This window comes from Ustilaginoidea virens, chromosome 2, assembly GCF_000687475.1.
Source record: "Ustilaginoidea virens chromosome 2, complete sequence".
In the NCBI taxonomy this organism is placed as follows: domain Eukaryota; kingdom Fungi; phylum Ascomycota; class Sordariomycetes; order Hypocreales; family Clavicipitaceae; genus Ustilaginoidea; species Ustilaginoidea virens.
In genome coordinates, this window is record NC_057317.1 from 5,396,758 (window position 1) to 5,410,601 (window position 13,844).

Sequence of the window (13,844 nt, forward strand, 5' to 3'; positions counted from 1 at the left end):
ATATCACCATTATTACCCCTACCTAATAATACTACTTACGCCGGACCTAATGCATACCCACCCCAGAGCCAAACCAATAACCACTAATGCAAGCTACCGCGCCTACCGAGGCGTTCCTATTATCTATATTTTCCTAGCCCTACTGCTAGACCTAGTCTTACGCAATAGGATACCTCCTTGTAATATATAGTAAATCCCCTTTAAACTTAAAGGGATACTATCGACTGTAGATAATATATAGGTTTTCCTCCTGGCACTCGGGTTTCCTATATAGATTAGATATAGAGGTATTAATACTAGGCTAGATAAGGACCTATCCCCCCCTAGATAGCTTAGCTAGAGTAATACATATATATATATTAAGCGTGCGCTTAAAAAAAATAATACTATATTGCTATAGATTCTTTTGGCCCAAAGGTAGGAGGGGGAGGTTCTAAAGGGGGAGTAGGATAAAAATAAAGGGGGAAAAAGCAGTAAAGAGAGCAAAAAAAGGGAGAGAGAAGGAGAAGAAAAAGAAGGAAAGAATGCTCTTAACATTAATATAATAATTATTAACTAGTTTCGGCTAAAGGGCCTAAAAGATTTGTTTATTCTTAGGACTTCCTATTCCTGCTTTAGAATTGCTATAAGAATTATACGGGGACTATATGAGGGCATTTAGTATCTCTTTTAGCTATATTATATCAAAGAGATTAAATAAGCTAAAATTAGTTAAATTGGTCAATATTAAACATCTAGTAAGTAATTATTTATATAAAGTATAAGTTATCTAGTATAATAGCTATACTATATTAGTTATAGGATAGGCTAGGGCTAAGACTAGGCCTAAATAATGATTTTTATCGTTCTATTTATTATCTTATTATTTATAGGAATTGGCTATATAGTAGGATATGCTCAATAACGTATATCTTAGGGTGGTGTGTCAGCAGAGATATCAGTGGATTTATATAATTATTAGGAATATTCGGCTAGGATGCGGCATATATAACCGAGAGACCAGTAGCCCCTTAAAGCTACCCCCGTGCCTACTATAAATAGCTGGTGCTGCAAGTACTAATCAGTCAGTACTTGTTAACCTTCTTACAATATAGTTGTTCTTCTGCAAGTTTCCTGACAGCTTGCTAACTCCAAGGAATCTAGCCACGTTGCTGAAATGCTTCGTATCATATGTAACATAGCCACTCACACCGGTCACAGGGTGCACAGGAGGGCAACATCAAGCTGTCAGTGCCATCACAAGTACTCCGTACACTTCACCGGTATGGCCCACGGGTCAGCCTCGTCATTTACAAATCCCACATTCTCTCTCGTATCTCTTTATACTGCTTGCGCTTCTTAGCCTTACCCGTGATTCGTCGCTTCACATGCCCAACCGTCACTGCTATAGGAATGGCGAAGTACTTCTCACAAGTCCAGGCGAGAATAAAATATACTACACCCAGCAACATGAGAAATAGTTTGAAGTTCAAGTCGATGTGACTGAGCTCCATTAAGTTTTGGACCCATTGAGCGGGCCAAAATATCATGTAAACCGTGACAAGTAAAGCAACTGCCACCGTTATAGTGAATGGCCCTATGCAGATGTTAGCCACGCGAGTAAGCTTGTGGCCCTTGAATGGCAAAAGTTACAACTTACAATTGTTCATATTGTTCTCTCTAAATGGTGGCCCGGCATTGAGCGCAATCCCAGAAAATATGTATTCAAAGCAGGAAGACATGAAGAGAGCCGTGTTCTCTGAATTTCTTATGTTTGGTTCGTCATGACCAACTTTGGGTGATTTATACCATGATTGCTCTCTCACAGTTAGTAAGGCAATCACTTGGATAAATACGCAGAGCGCCATAAGTCCAAGGAGAGGGGTCAAGACCTTGCGGGAAATCAGATCAGCAGTTGGTCTTTTGCGACACAAGAATGGCGCAGGACCAGCCCAGCCCATGAAGACAGCGATAGGTAATATCAGTAGCATATCAATAAAGAGAAACTGAAAGTCCCCCAAGTTAGATGCTTTCGCATATAGGAAGCTCACAGACGTGAACTGTATCGCTGAGTACAAACTCATGTACTTGAAACAGCTGAAGCTTGTCACTAGGGCAGCTCTTCCTTCTCTGTCAAATGTGTCAGCACAAGTTGAGAAGTGGATTGCCATGGGCGAAGAGCAACAAACCTTATTACTTCAATAACACAGCGAACATCAAAAACACGAGAAGTAAATGGGGCCGCAACAGAGGCTTCGGCCTCTGAAAGAGATATGCCAACATCCGCAGCTTTCAGAGCTCCGCAGTCATTCGCTCCGTCTCCACAGAAGCCACAGCAGTAGTCAATGCTCTGCAATTTCTCCACAAGCTCGTGTTTCTCATCCGGAGACATGCGGGCGAAAACCTTTCCTTGGACGAGAATCTGTTCAACGGAGCACATCAGCTACGCAGGTGAAGTTAAGAGGGAACCTTTTAACATACCCGTCGCAGAATTTCGGGTGAGGCATAATCCACGATCCAGCGAAAAGCTTCACCGCTTACTGCCAGAGAGTAATTTCGTAAGTTAGATATATCATATGGAAGAGACACGTCTTCCTCGGGTGGTGCTGGACGTGGCTAAAAGAATGTCAATCGGTCATTCTGCCGGACTATATGGTTTGTATCGAAACCTACAAGCAAAGTGGAGTTATCTAGACACATCTGGCTGTTGTCAATACTCTCCCACTGCAGTTCTGCCAGTGGATCACGAGCATCGCCTGAGTACAGTTAGAATGACTGTTCAACCAATAAAATATTGTACCAAAGTATTTTCTAATTTACCTCGACTGAAACGGGGCACAAAACAGTGTGCCTGTCGATCTAGAAGCCCACATTCACGGGCCACACTGATAGCTGTTAAGATATTGTCTCCGGTAACCATTACAGAGGCAATGTTGGCTTTGAGTAACTCTTTCAAAACGCCGGTTGTTGTGGGCTTCAATTTGTTTTCAAAAATAACGAAGCCAATGAAATCAAGGTTACTTTCAACGTCAGCGCGGTTCATCTTTTGCGCCTTGACCCAGCTAAGTTTGGGTAGGTGCTTCGTAGCACAACCAATCACCCTGTAACCTTTGTGAGTATAGTATGAAAGCAACTCATCGTAGTCGTGGGGAACTTGAGCACGTCAGTAAATTTCTTCACATTTATCCATCGAGAAGTCAAATTTCACAAAGAGGAATGGAAGCTTACAGCTATCTGGACGACAGATCTCCTTCATCGCTTCGGGTGCGCCCTTGACGAAAATATCACCATTTTTTTGACCAAACTGTCTTGTAATGACGCTCGCTCGTCGAAGTTGTGATAAAAACTCGAATGACTTCAAAATGCCTAACTCAACAACGTTCTGCATCTCCGAATATTAGCGTTTTAATGGCAGTGGTATACTTGGTTCAACAATGTCCATACGTTTGGTGGCCGAGCAACGGATGGCGTCAGGCCTCTTTGATCATTGCTTTCACCTTCTCCTGCCCCTTGACTTCCTTCCTCGAAGGACCAGCCGGTAAACTCGAACATTTTCTTATCGAGTGGGTCCCCAACCAGCTCTCCATCGACGGCTCTCAAAGAGTGACATGTTGCCATGGTGTAGAGGGCGGCTTTCATGGCACCTTTGTTTCCAGTCTCAACACGTTTGCTTCCTGATAGGGGCGCTCTCGACAGCAGATCAGTGAAGGTATTGTCGGTTTCTGAGACAATACGTAACCCAAGCACGTCAAGTCCATCTTCTGTCAGGGTACCTGTTTTATCGAAGCACATGATGTCAAGCTTGCCTCCAACATTGACTCTCTGTGGACTGATGCAAAAGATCTGCTTCTTTTTCAATCGCGAAAGTGCGAAGCTTGTCCCGATAGTGAGCGTTGCTGGAAGAGCTGGGGGAACAACAATCGTTATCAGATCGAGAGCCCGGGTGATAATCAAATGCCACGCAAGTTCCATACGCAGGAAATTCACAAAGGATGCAATAAAGCCCAACGCGGCGATGAGGGCCATGATGCTGATGTATCGAAAGGAATCGCGATAAAATTTGAAGCCCGACGGCTTGGGGAAAAGCATAGACCGTACAAGAGCACCCTTCGTGGTGTTGAACGCCGTCCTGACGACGAGGGCGAGAGCTACTGCGTCACCGTCCTGATCTTCTTGAGGTCGTCTTGTCCGTATGATCTTTGTGCCACAATATAGGAAGTGACGTGCAATCTCAGGGGCAACGGAGGACGCTGCAAGATCCATCATGCGGAAGGTATCATCTGTGGCAGGAAGTTTGGAAACAGGTACTGACTCGCCTTTTTCTGTCAGTTGATTCTCTGAAGCTCGGTATGTGGCGAGCTCATACCTGTAAGCATACTCTCGTTCACGATGCAGTCTCCAGTAAGCAGGAGGCTATCACTTGGGAACTGCAATAAATTCGGATCGCTCAGTTCATAGATGTCGCCAGGAACCAAGTCGGTAGATGACACAGACTTCCCTTCAGAAAAATTAGTTACGGTATCGAACGACTCCCTCGGGACGCGAGTGACACATACAGAATCCATTACGAAGAACTCGAACATCACACTCAAACCTGGAGATTTCGCGAAGACGTTTCATTGTCTTATGGAATCAGCAAACAGACTGAATAGCCCTGATGCGCCAACTTACAGCTCGAGTCTCAATTAAGGTTGCCGTTATACTGGCAACAGACATTGTAAATATGCATACTGCATAATAGTAGTATGAATCCAATGACCAAAGCACCAAACTAGCAATCTGAAATATGTAGAACGGGTGAAGGACCTGGGTCAGACGAGTCAGCTCATAGAAAACTGGCGAGATTCGCAGTAAAAGCCAAGGCATGAATTACCTCTTCCACCATTAACTGGGCAACCGTCTTCTGTTCGATATCTATCAAGTTAGAGCCAAATACAACTTCGCGCGCAAACTTCTCATCACTGCTCAGCCCGGCTCGGACAATTCGGGCATCTGTCCATTCAGGGTCTTTCCATCCCGAAGACATGACAAACTTGTCTTTGGTGGGATGGAAATACAGTCGAATATAGCGATAATCCAAAGAGCGCAAATGATCTACAAGGGGATCGTTCTCATCATCAAGACCATATAGGTAAGGTTTTTCTGGTACTCCAAACACGGAAGAAACGGGTCTTCCATATTCCTGGATTTTTACCTGTATGATGACCAGCTCGCTCCATTGGTTCTCGACGACTGCCCATTGGCAATCTTTCAACGGACAAGATCGTCCTACTATGGTGATATACCAGCGTGGCAGCCAGCGGAAAAGCAAATATGCTAGACCTGCGGACAAAAGACATAAGCTTATGTACAATAGAAAACCAATTGCACTCGTCCTAAAACCTGCGACGACAATGGTGAGATCTTCGTTTGCCATATAAATCTTCTGGCTGGAACGGCCATTCAGAGGAGCGCTGGTGACTGTGGCCATACTGTCCCTTCGGAGAAGACGTGCGTGTACGGAGCTTTTTGAAATTGTCGATGAGCAACGTCGAAGCATGTAATCACCAGGCGTGACTGAATATTCATTGTCGACAGAGTCATCCTCGACACCAAATTCCAGGTCTCCAATCTCACTCACACTCCGTCGCACGAAAGCTTCATGAAGCCCTGCAAACATGTCTTGCTCGTCTTCTGCCTGTGGAGATGGCTCGGGCTCCTCATAGTAAGTAAAGCTAGCTGTAGAATCTGTTCGCGCGCGGCGATGCGAGAACGCGGATACACTGGTCGGCAAACTCTCGCCGACGGGGCCGGAGAAAAGCTTCACACCGCTCAGTTAGCCTACTTGCGTCGATATGTTACTGATTTGCAGAAGTGGGTAGCCGTTGCCTACCTCATCATGCGCCATTTCAACATCTTCAAAGACGCTTGGGATGCTTTGATTGGAATTGAGCCGGTACATAGTTACTGGCCCATCTGAGCTGCGTGCTCCGTCTTCATGAGTTCTTCTTCCGCTCCTATCATCGTCCATCTCGGTGAAATGCTTGCCAAGGTCTCCGTAGCATATCATCTATATGACGAACATTTTCCTTCTTTCTCTTGTTAGTGGGAGGTGCTGGCCTATATGTGAGTATATTTTGCCTTCTTTTGTAATAGGGGCGAAACTTGTTAAAAGCTGTTACATACCTCCTGGCTTTCATTGGTGGGATTGTCGAACGCAGCCCCATACTTAAGGACATGCAGCGAGCATTATGGCTTAGGTACTCTAGGTACCTCAGAGGTATCTATCTTAGTGGACAGCTGAGGAGATTACAGGTACCTACAGGTATATGCTCGTGTATATAATATTTGTCCCTAACAATGCCAGGGCCTCCAGAGTCCAACAATGAGTTGCAGCGCCTGGATCCACCATGACCTCAGTTAGTGCCACACTTGAGACCGTTGCTGTGACATTGAGTTGTATTCTCACCTTGCATGATCTAACCTCCCATACTCCTAAATAGCTGTATATCGGTTTTCATTCTCAGTTGTTGAAGAATCTCGTACTTGTACGAAAGATCGATGTCCTAGATTACTTGTCAATTTGGCCACGGCCACAACTCATCCCCCATATCTACGATTACTTCTTTGCAGACGATGGCATCGCGACATAAAACGAACCCCATCAGCGGTGCGGGCCAGAGAAAGTTGATAACATATGGCGCGTTTGCACGTAAACGAACATCCAACATGATAGCTGGCCTTGATGCTGAGCCAGGTTGGTCGAAATCTAAGTTTGGTCACTCTCCCGATGACTCTAGACCACATCACCACAACAGTACACACGAGCCGTCAAACCCATCAAAAACACTTCCTGGCAATCCGCCGAATGCTGCTGTTCGATCTACTTTCAAATCATCTGTCGTTGGCTCCTCATTGACTACTGGACAGTTGCGCAAGAGGGATCATGCTACGGCATTTACGTGGAATCATGATCAAGACGTCGCAATATCAACAGAGCTTCATACCTCGCACTCGCCAGAAAGCGACAAGAGAGATAATATGGAACAGAAAACAAACCTCGATACTACGGTACAACAACCATGGTTGAGACAGTTTTCGAAAACACACGGTCCAGCTATCACGAACCCCCCATCTTCAGATTTCCTAGTGAAAGGAGTGAGCGAAGGATCAAATATCTCTCGTTCTCGGCAACGACGACGTTTGATTGATACACTAGCCGCGCAAAGGACATTGCTAGCTGAAGATGCGAATTTCGACGAATCAGAATCACTAAAAGTCTGGGGGGGGGAAGGACATTTGACAAACGTTCACACAAATTTTTCCATGCCAGACGTACGCACGAGAGCCGTGGACCGCAGGGGTACAACACCGAGCAACAGAAAAGTCCGATTCACATATAGCCAGTCTCGCAGGATTGTCAATGAGTCACAAACTACGGATGTATTTGAAAGTGCGGGCCGGGGTATTGAGGATGGTCTGGATCCCGTCCTGTCGGAACCACTTGCGATGCCAATACCGCCAACAGATGCATTTGTACTTGATGAGTCTGACGCCCAAGAGAATAACGCCCAACCAGCCATCAAAAGTGTTCACGAGTTACGCCGTGCCGGCGCGAAGAATAGGTTCGCAGACGAAATGGACGACTTAATCTCGAGAATTAGTTTACCGAGTAAGGACTCATCTCTCATGAGAAGAAATGCTCTGTGTGAACTCGTGCAGAAGCTTCAGCGGAAAGAATTTATGGCCCAATTTCGAGACCATACTTCTCGTGATAGGGTTGCTCAGGGTGTCGGAAAGGAAGATGATCTTATTTGTGGCTTTGCTCTCGTGTCTGCCCTTCTCTCGTTCCTAACCTCCAGTCCAGCACCCAATTTACTCCGTCAGCTCGCATGCGATGGTATTGGTAAATTACTGGCGATTCTTCTCCGGGTCGGTGACGACATTGTTACTGTGGCGTCTCAGAAGAGCTTGAACATATCTTGCGTGTCACGATCATCGGTTGGGGCGGTCAAGGCTATCCTGCAAGGACTACCGATATGGCATGGCTACCGACCTGCCGTAATTTCTCCACGGACTGTGTCGCTGCAGCTCATGGCGTTGCTTAGCCGTTCTGTCGATGCAGGATTACTAGATCAGATATTGCTAGATTCCCAAGAGGATATCATATCTGTTGCAACATGGGCGAGCGAAGAAGGCTCCTACAGTGAAGTGGACTACGCCCTTACCGTCTTTACACTTGAGACGCAATCTAGTGCTGGAGTCGCACCAAGACTGAACGGTGACGGTGGTCACCCTGCAAGAATCGCTCGACTGCTTTCAAGGGCTTTCCTGCAATGGCCTAGCGGGCGCGCGGAGCTTGACTCCGCGATTCTCAAACTCGCTCTTAATACCACTAACACGGAAGTTGAAGCCGCCGCTTTTGGGGACCCTGAGCTCTCCACGAGACTAGCCTGCAGCATCGGCGATTTATTCACCGATGTTCAAGGTGCTATAGTGGCTGGGAAGTTGAAGAGCGAGAAATACGATGAGCTATTGCTGATGCTTGGTGTCATGATTAATATCATGGAGTATTGTCCTTCAGCACGAAGTATGGTTGATGCGGAGGCGATAGATGATCTAATTAGACTCTGGCAGGAAAATCAGCAATTTGTTGGAGAGGTAGGTCTTGTGCTCGGACACCTTGAAATCTTATTCTCTGTTTTCTTTTGGCTGATTTTATACAGGCGGACTCTGTTGAGAAGTCAAAGCTTAGCGTAGTTATCGGGTACCTATCTTTGCTACTCGGATACATGTGTCTTTCTGACCAGGTCAGAAAGCAGGTCGAGCATTATCTTGGACCAGGCGGGCTACAAACCCTCAGGGGTTCAATCCAACAGTTTGCCACTATGTATAAAGCAGTGGATAGCAAGGCCTATTCCCTAGATACTTTGCTGGATGAACTTTGGCAGCTTGGGTAAAAAAATTTCCAAGAAACCAAGAAGTACGCCTTGGTTGTCGCATGGACGGTGGTTTAATGCAGCTAAAAAGTACTAGAAAGCTCAATTTGCAACCAGGTAATATTGGATCTCTATGCTGCAATGACTTTGATTCGAATACCAAAGCACATCTCATCACTGAATAGACTTGAGCGTCACCTCGACCCCTCCGTCAAAAGACCCCAATTGATCTGTTCTGCCCAAACATTGATGCAGATAATCTTCGCTTCCTTTTAAACACAGCCTTACAATCGCCCAGCTGAACTGACACTCATACCCGAAACACCCGCATTAGCATGGGAAGTCCTACCGCATATATTCCTCCGGGTCGCACAGGACACAGACGACTTCGGCATTCAAATTCTAGGTAGAAGAACCGCGGCAAGATCCCCCGGCTATGGAACCCGCATTCCTTCCCTGAGTAGGAGGTAGGTACCTCCTAGCGGGTAGTAGAAGGTATGAGGAACCTAGCCTAGCACGCCCAAGTGGGTAAGGTACCTAGGAGGTAGGTACCTCCTAGCTTGCATTACGTATTGCTGATGGGGAAAGTTACAGACGACATCTTGATCCTAGGAATTCGACGAAAACGTGTTTGCCGAATCGCGAAAGCAGCAGTGACGACCGCTATAGCTATAGTTTTTCTTTTGACGAATCAGGTGGCAAAGCTGATTGATATTCCCAAGCCTCCGACCGCCAGTTGGAAATATTGGACCTAAAGATGCCTGCAGCACCAAAGCAGAGAAAGGTCGCGATTGTCGGCAGTCGATCCGTGGGTAAGTCCAAATGATTGCAAATGCATATTTCCCGAAAGCGTACTGACGATTCGCTAGGAAAATCCTCTCTTGCTGTGCAATTTGTCGATGGTCATTTTGTTGATAGCTACTATCCAACGATCGAGAACACGTTTAGCAAGACGATTCGATATAGAAGCCAAGATTATGCTACCGAGATTGTCGATACAGCTGGGCAGGATGAATACAGCATCTTAAACTCAAAGCATTTTATTGGCATACATGGTTATATGCTTGTGTACTCTGTTTCATCATTACCTTCGTTCGAGATGATCCAAGTAATCAGGGAGAAGATCCTCAATCACCTGGTGAGTGTTATGAAAACTCAGCGCTACGCAAGGCGGAAAAGGCTAATGAAGCCTAAACATTGACCGTTCTTCCAGGGAAGCGAATCGGTCCCAATCGTAATTGTGGGCAATAAAAGCGACCTACGGCCCGAGCAACGTCAAGTAAGCCCCGAAGAAGGGAGGAAGCTTTCAGAGAAGTTCCAATGCGGCTGGACCGAGGCGAGCGCGCGGTACAACGAGAATGTCGGGCGCGCCTTTGAGCTCCTGATTGCACAGATCCAGAAATCACAGAATCCTGGCGAAGTTCCAGAAAAGAGTAACTGCGCTCTAATGTAATCGCATCAGAGGCTTGGCTGCGGGCAGCTTGTTCGTCGACCCTTGGGAAACTTAAGCACACGCATATGCGCAATCACTGCAATTTCCATGATTTTATTTGCATTCGTTTGAGCAGAAATAGCCGGTTGAAGAGTGCGCTATTAATGGCAATTTACTCATACTCTGCGCCCTTCTCGGTCTTGCGCACTCGGTTGAATTGATTTGTCAGGTTGTCTCGTATACTGGCAACTACTCTGAAATTCGTCGAACGTTTTCGTCTTCATCGAAAAAGCTAATCCGGTCTGTTAAGCATTTTATTGCTGTTATTTTGCGAAATCATCGTCTTCGAGACAAACTCGATAGCTGATAAGTTCGGATCAGAGCAATCGATGTTACATACTTAAGGGTGATCATAATTCATGATATAGCTCTTCTATTAGTATGAAACTAGCCCTCTATACCTAAACATACAGTTAAAGATAAATATCCAAAAAAGAACTAAAAGAACTTAGCTAATTCAAATACGTTGTTCATTATGTGATGTACGGATACTCTGCAGTGTGCTAGGTCAGCTGTGTGCCCCTCCAGTAAGTTAGGTACCTACAGTCAGTCAGCCACATTCCAAATTTGAACTTCGATTGTGACCCCGCCAGTACCCCTCCTTTCTTACCTTACCAAAAGGGAACAAAAATTACCTGATACAAGCCAGCTGACTTGGTGAGAGAGACTTCTCGCTTTCGTCGTGCTGGGACTCGAAACGATATTATTTTTTTTTGCGTGAATTATTTTTGGAATTATCTGGTGTGTCTCCAAGTTGCGCATCTGTTATTACGGATATACTAACACGCAACTTATAAGCTGGCCCTTGCAGATCAAGTTGAGTCGCACGCGCTTCGGAAACTTTACTAGACCGAGCAATGCTCGACGTTCTCGATTTTATCGCCGAGCGTGGCGGCAATCCCGAAAGGATTCGAGAATCTCAGCGGCGTCGATATGCCAATCCAGACATTGTCGATGAAATAATTTCCCTTTTTGATGACCATCGCAAAAGTGAGCAAGGCAGGGCGTGTCTACATTCGCACCAGGCAGGTTGCTGATAACCGTTGTTGGAGGGCAGCCCAGTACAACGCTACGCAGATCAATGGCAAGATAAATGATATCCAGAAGCAGATTGGTGCTAGAAAGAAGGTAGGGAGGCAGTGCACTCTCCTGTGCTTGTAACATTGTGGTGCAATATTAACTTCGTAACGCTTCCTGTACAGGCAAAAGAGACTGCCGATGAGCTATTGAAAGAAAAGATCGACCTCGAGAAAAAAAAAAAGGCTTTAGTTGAATCGGCATTGGAAAAAGACGCGGCATTGAAAACTAAAATTAAGACAGTGGGAAATTATGTGCACGAATCCGTGCCTGTGAGCAATAACGAAGTCCGTTATCCTTGTCAGATGACATTCATCCATGTCTGACACCTTCCAATAAGGCTCTAACCATGTCGTGTAGGAAAATAATGTAGTAGAGCGTATATGGGCTCCCGAGGGGACTACGGTCGAGAAACGCGATAACATTCTCTCTCACCATGAAGTCCTCCTTAGGCTCGATGGGTATGACCCCGACCGAGGTGTTAAGGTGGTTGGCCATCGAGGATATTTTTTGCATCGATGGGGCGTGTTTCTTAACCAGGCCCTAATCAATTATGGTCTCGAGTTCCTAAGCAATCGCGGTTATAGTGCCCTGCAAACGCCGCAATTTATGCTAAAGGACTACATGGCCAAGACTGCTCAACTGGAGCAATTCGATGAAGAGCTGTATAAAGTCATCGACGGGGAAGCAAAAAATGACAAGTATCTAATTGCTACGTCGGAACAACCAATCTCGGCATTCCACGCAGACGAATGGCTTATTCCCAAACAACTTCCAATCAAGTCAGTATTTATTGATGCGAGCGGTAAGATATGGGGTTCACTTTTTGATCCTCTTTGCTAATATCAGGAACAGATATGCTGGCTATAGTACCTGCTACCGAAGAGAAGCTGGCTCGCATGGCAGAGATGCTTGGGGAATTTACCGTGTTCACCAGTTTGAGAAGGTATGATATATAAGGCTTTTCGGTTCCTGGGTGACCGTAGCGTCTCTAACTTCAAATCTCAGATCGAGCAGTTCCTTTTGACGGACCCGGAGAAGTCTTGGGAAGCATTTAATGATATGATCGCCATTTCTGAAGAATTTTACAAGTCCCTTCAGATTCCATATCGGATTGTCTCGATCGTGTCAGGTGCATTAAATAATGCAGCATCCAAAAAGTTCGACTTGGAGGCATGGTTTCCCTTTCAAGGGGAGTATAAGGAGCTTGTCTCTTGCTCCAACTGCACCGATTATCAGTCGCGCGCCCTCGAAATACGCTTCGGCACCAAGACACAGACTGATGTTAAGAAGAAATATGTTCATTGCCTAAACTCCACTTTATGTGCTACCAGTAGAACCATGTGTTGTATTTTAGAGAACTATCAAACTGAAGAGGTAAGGTCATTCTTTTACGAAGCTATGAATTATCGGCGCATTCTTTACTAAAGGTGCAAAATTATATATAGGGTCTTCGAGTACCAGACCCTCTTCGCAAGTACCTTCCAGGATCGCCAGACTTTATCCCTTTCGCAAAAGAATTGCCGAAGGAAGGTACTACCTCTATGAAGTCTTTGCCAACTAGGAGCAAGGTTTCTAAATAACGGTGCGATTAAGGCGGACACGATATAAAAGAAGATAACAATATACAATATATCATTAGCACTATTTAATGTGTGCGTGTGCTCGTAGTCTGTCATAGCAGCCTAGTTTAGCAATAGACCGAATTAGAAAATGGTAGAATTTAACAAGGTTAGTGTTGTTTTTTCAATTCGGTCTATTGCTAAACTATACTGTGCTAATTGTTTTTGTTTTCGCGCGTTTGCAGGAATCTATTTACTCTGCCTGTAATTAAAAAGAAATGTTAAGCATGAAATAAATAGATTTGCTTGCTTTCTTCTGATTTAGCGCTCGAATGCATGCAGCTAATTTATTCTTTTATTGACCTTTTTTTAGGGGTTTTTTTACTGTAAATTTTTTTCTAGCGCTATTCTGAAAGCATGGTGAAAAAGAAATATGCAAATCCGCTTGTTTTTTTTTTTTTTTTTTTGGGTTTTCTTTACTCAGCGATGCATTTTTATATTCGGAACCCGACCAACCCAAAAGATTCGGATCTCTACGTACCTACCATCAGAAAGACAGTATTTAATTAAATATGTGCAGCTTCGAGGGGCGCTTAATACTCCGTGCGGTAAGCCCAGTTTTATTTACAAATGCCTCATGTTTTAATTAAAACCGTGGTATAACCTATAAATTCAGAAGCGCTGAAGACCACCCAATCGTAGTGTGACTCGATTGTTATTGTATTGGCAGTGGCATATATATATATAGTGCGATAAAAAAAAAATCCTTTAAAGGTGCGAAAGGGCAGGCTTGGTGATTCTGGCAATTGTAATAGA

The 13,844-nt window shown here is 45.1% G+C and overlaps 4 protein-coding genes across 4 annotated transcripts; 3 read left to right on the forward strand and 1 right to left on the reverse strand.

Annotated features, from left to right (window-relative positions):
* Window positions 1-1,289: 1,289 nt before the first annotated feature.
* UV8b_03214 (uncharacterized protein) lies at window positions 1,290-6,028 on the reverse strand (the record flags this gene model as incomplete). The annotated part of the gene is made up of 13 exons (XM_043140712.1): window positions 1,290-1,576; window positions 1,640-2,109; window positions 2,169-2,401; window positions 2,461-2,595; window positions 2,653-2,735; window positions 2,800-3,132; window positions 3,208-3,361; window positions 3,424-4,295; window positions 4,346-4,477; window positions 4,536-4,602; window positions 4,651-4,785; window positions 4,853-5,779; window positions 5,852-6,028. 13 exons carry the CDS (start codon window positions 6,026-6,028, stop codon window positions 1,290-1,292), a joined length of 4,005 nt encoding a protein of 1,334 aa, XP_042996646.1.
* A 1,256-nt stretch (window positions 6,029-7,284) lies between these two features.
* UV8b_03215 (uncharacterized protein) lies at window positions 7,285-8,918 on the forward strand (the record flags this gene model as incomplete). Its single annotated transcript, XM_043140713.1, has 3 exons — window positions 7,285-7,583; window positions 7,737-8,619; window positions 8,685-8,918. The coding sequence occupies 3 exons, from the start codon at window positions 7,285-7,287 to the stop codon at window positions 8,916-8,918; spliced, it is 1,416 nt and encodes a 471-aa protein (XP_042996647.1).
* A 736-nt stretch (window positions 8,919-9,654) lies between these two features.
* On the forward strand, window positions 9,655-10,350 carry UV8b_03216 (uncharacterized protein; the record flags this gene model as incomplete). The annotated part of the gene is made up of 3 exons (XM_043140714.1): window positions 9,655-9,709; window positions 9,767-10,035; window positions 10,111-10,350. 3 exons carry the CDS (start codon window positions 9,655-9,657, stop codon window positions 10,348-10,350), a joined length of 564 nt encoding a protein of 187 aa, XP_042996648.1.
* An 896-nt stretch (window positions 10,351-11,246) lies between these two features.
* Window positions 11,247-13,049, forward strand: UV8b_03217 (uncharacterized protein; the record flags this gene model as incomplete). Its single annotated transcript, XM_043140715.1, has 7 exons — window positions 11,247-11,379; window positions 11,447-11,517; window positions 11,592-11,753; window positions 11,827-12,248; window positions 12,322-12,412; window positions 12,475-12,843; window positions 12,915-13,049. 7 exons carry the CDS (start codon window positions 11,247-11,249, stop codon window positions 13,047-13,049), a joined length of 1,383 nt encoding a protein of 460 aa, XP_042996649.1.
* Window positions 13,050-13,844: the final 795 nt, after the last annotated feature.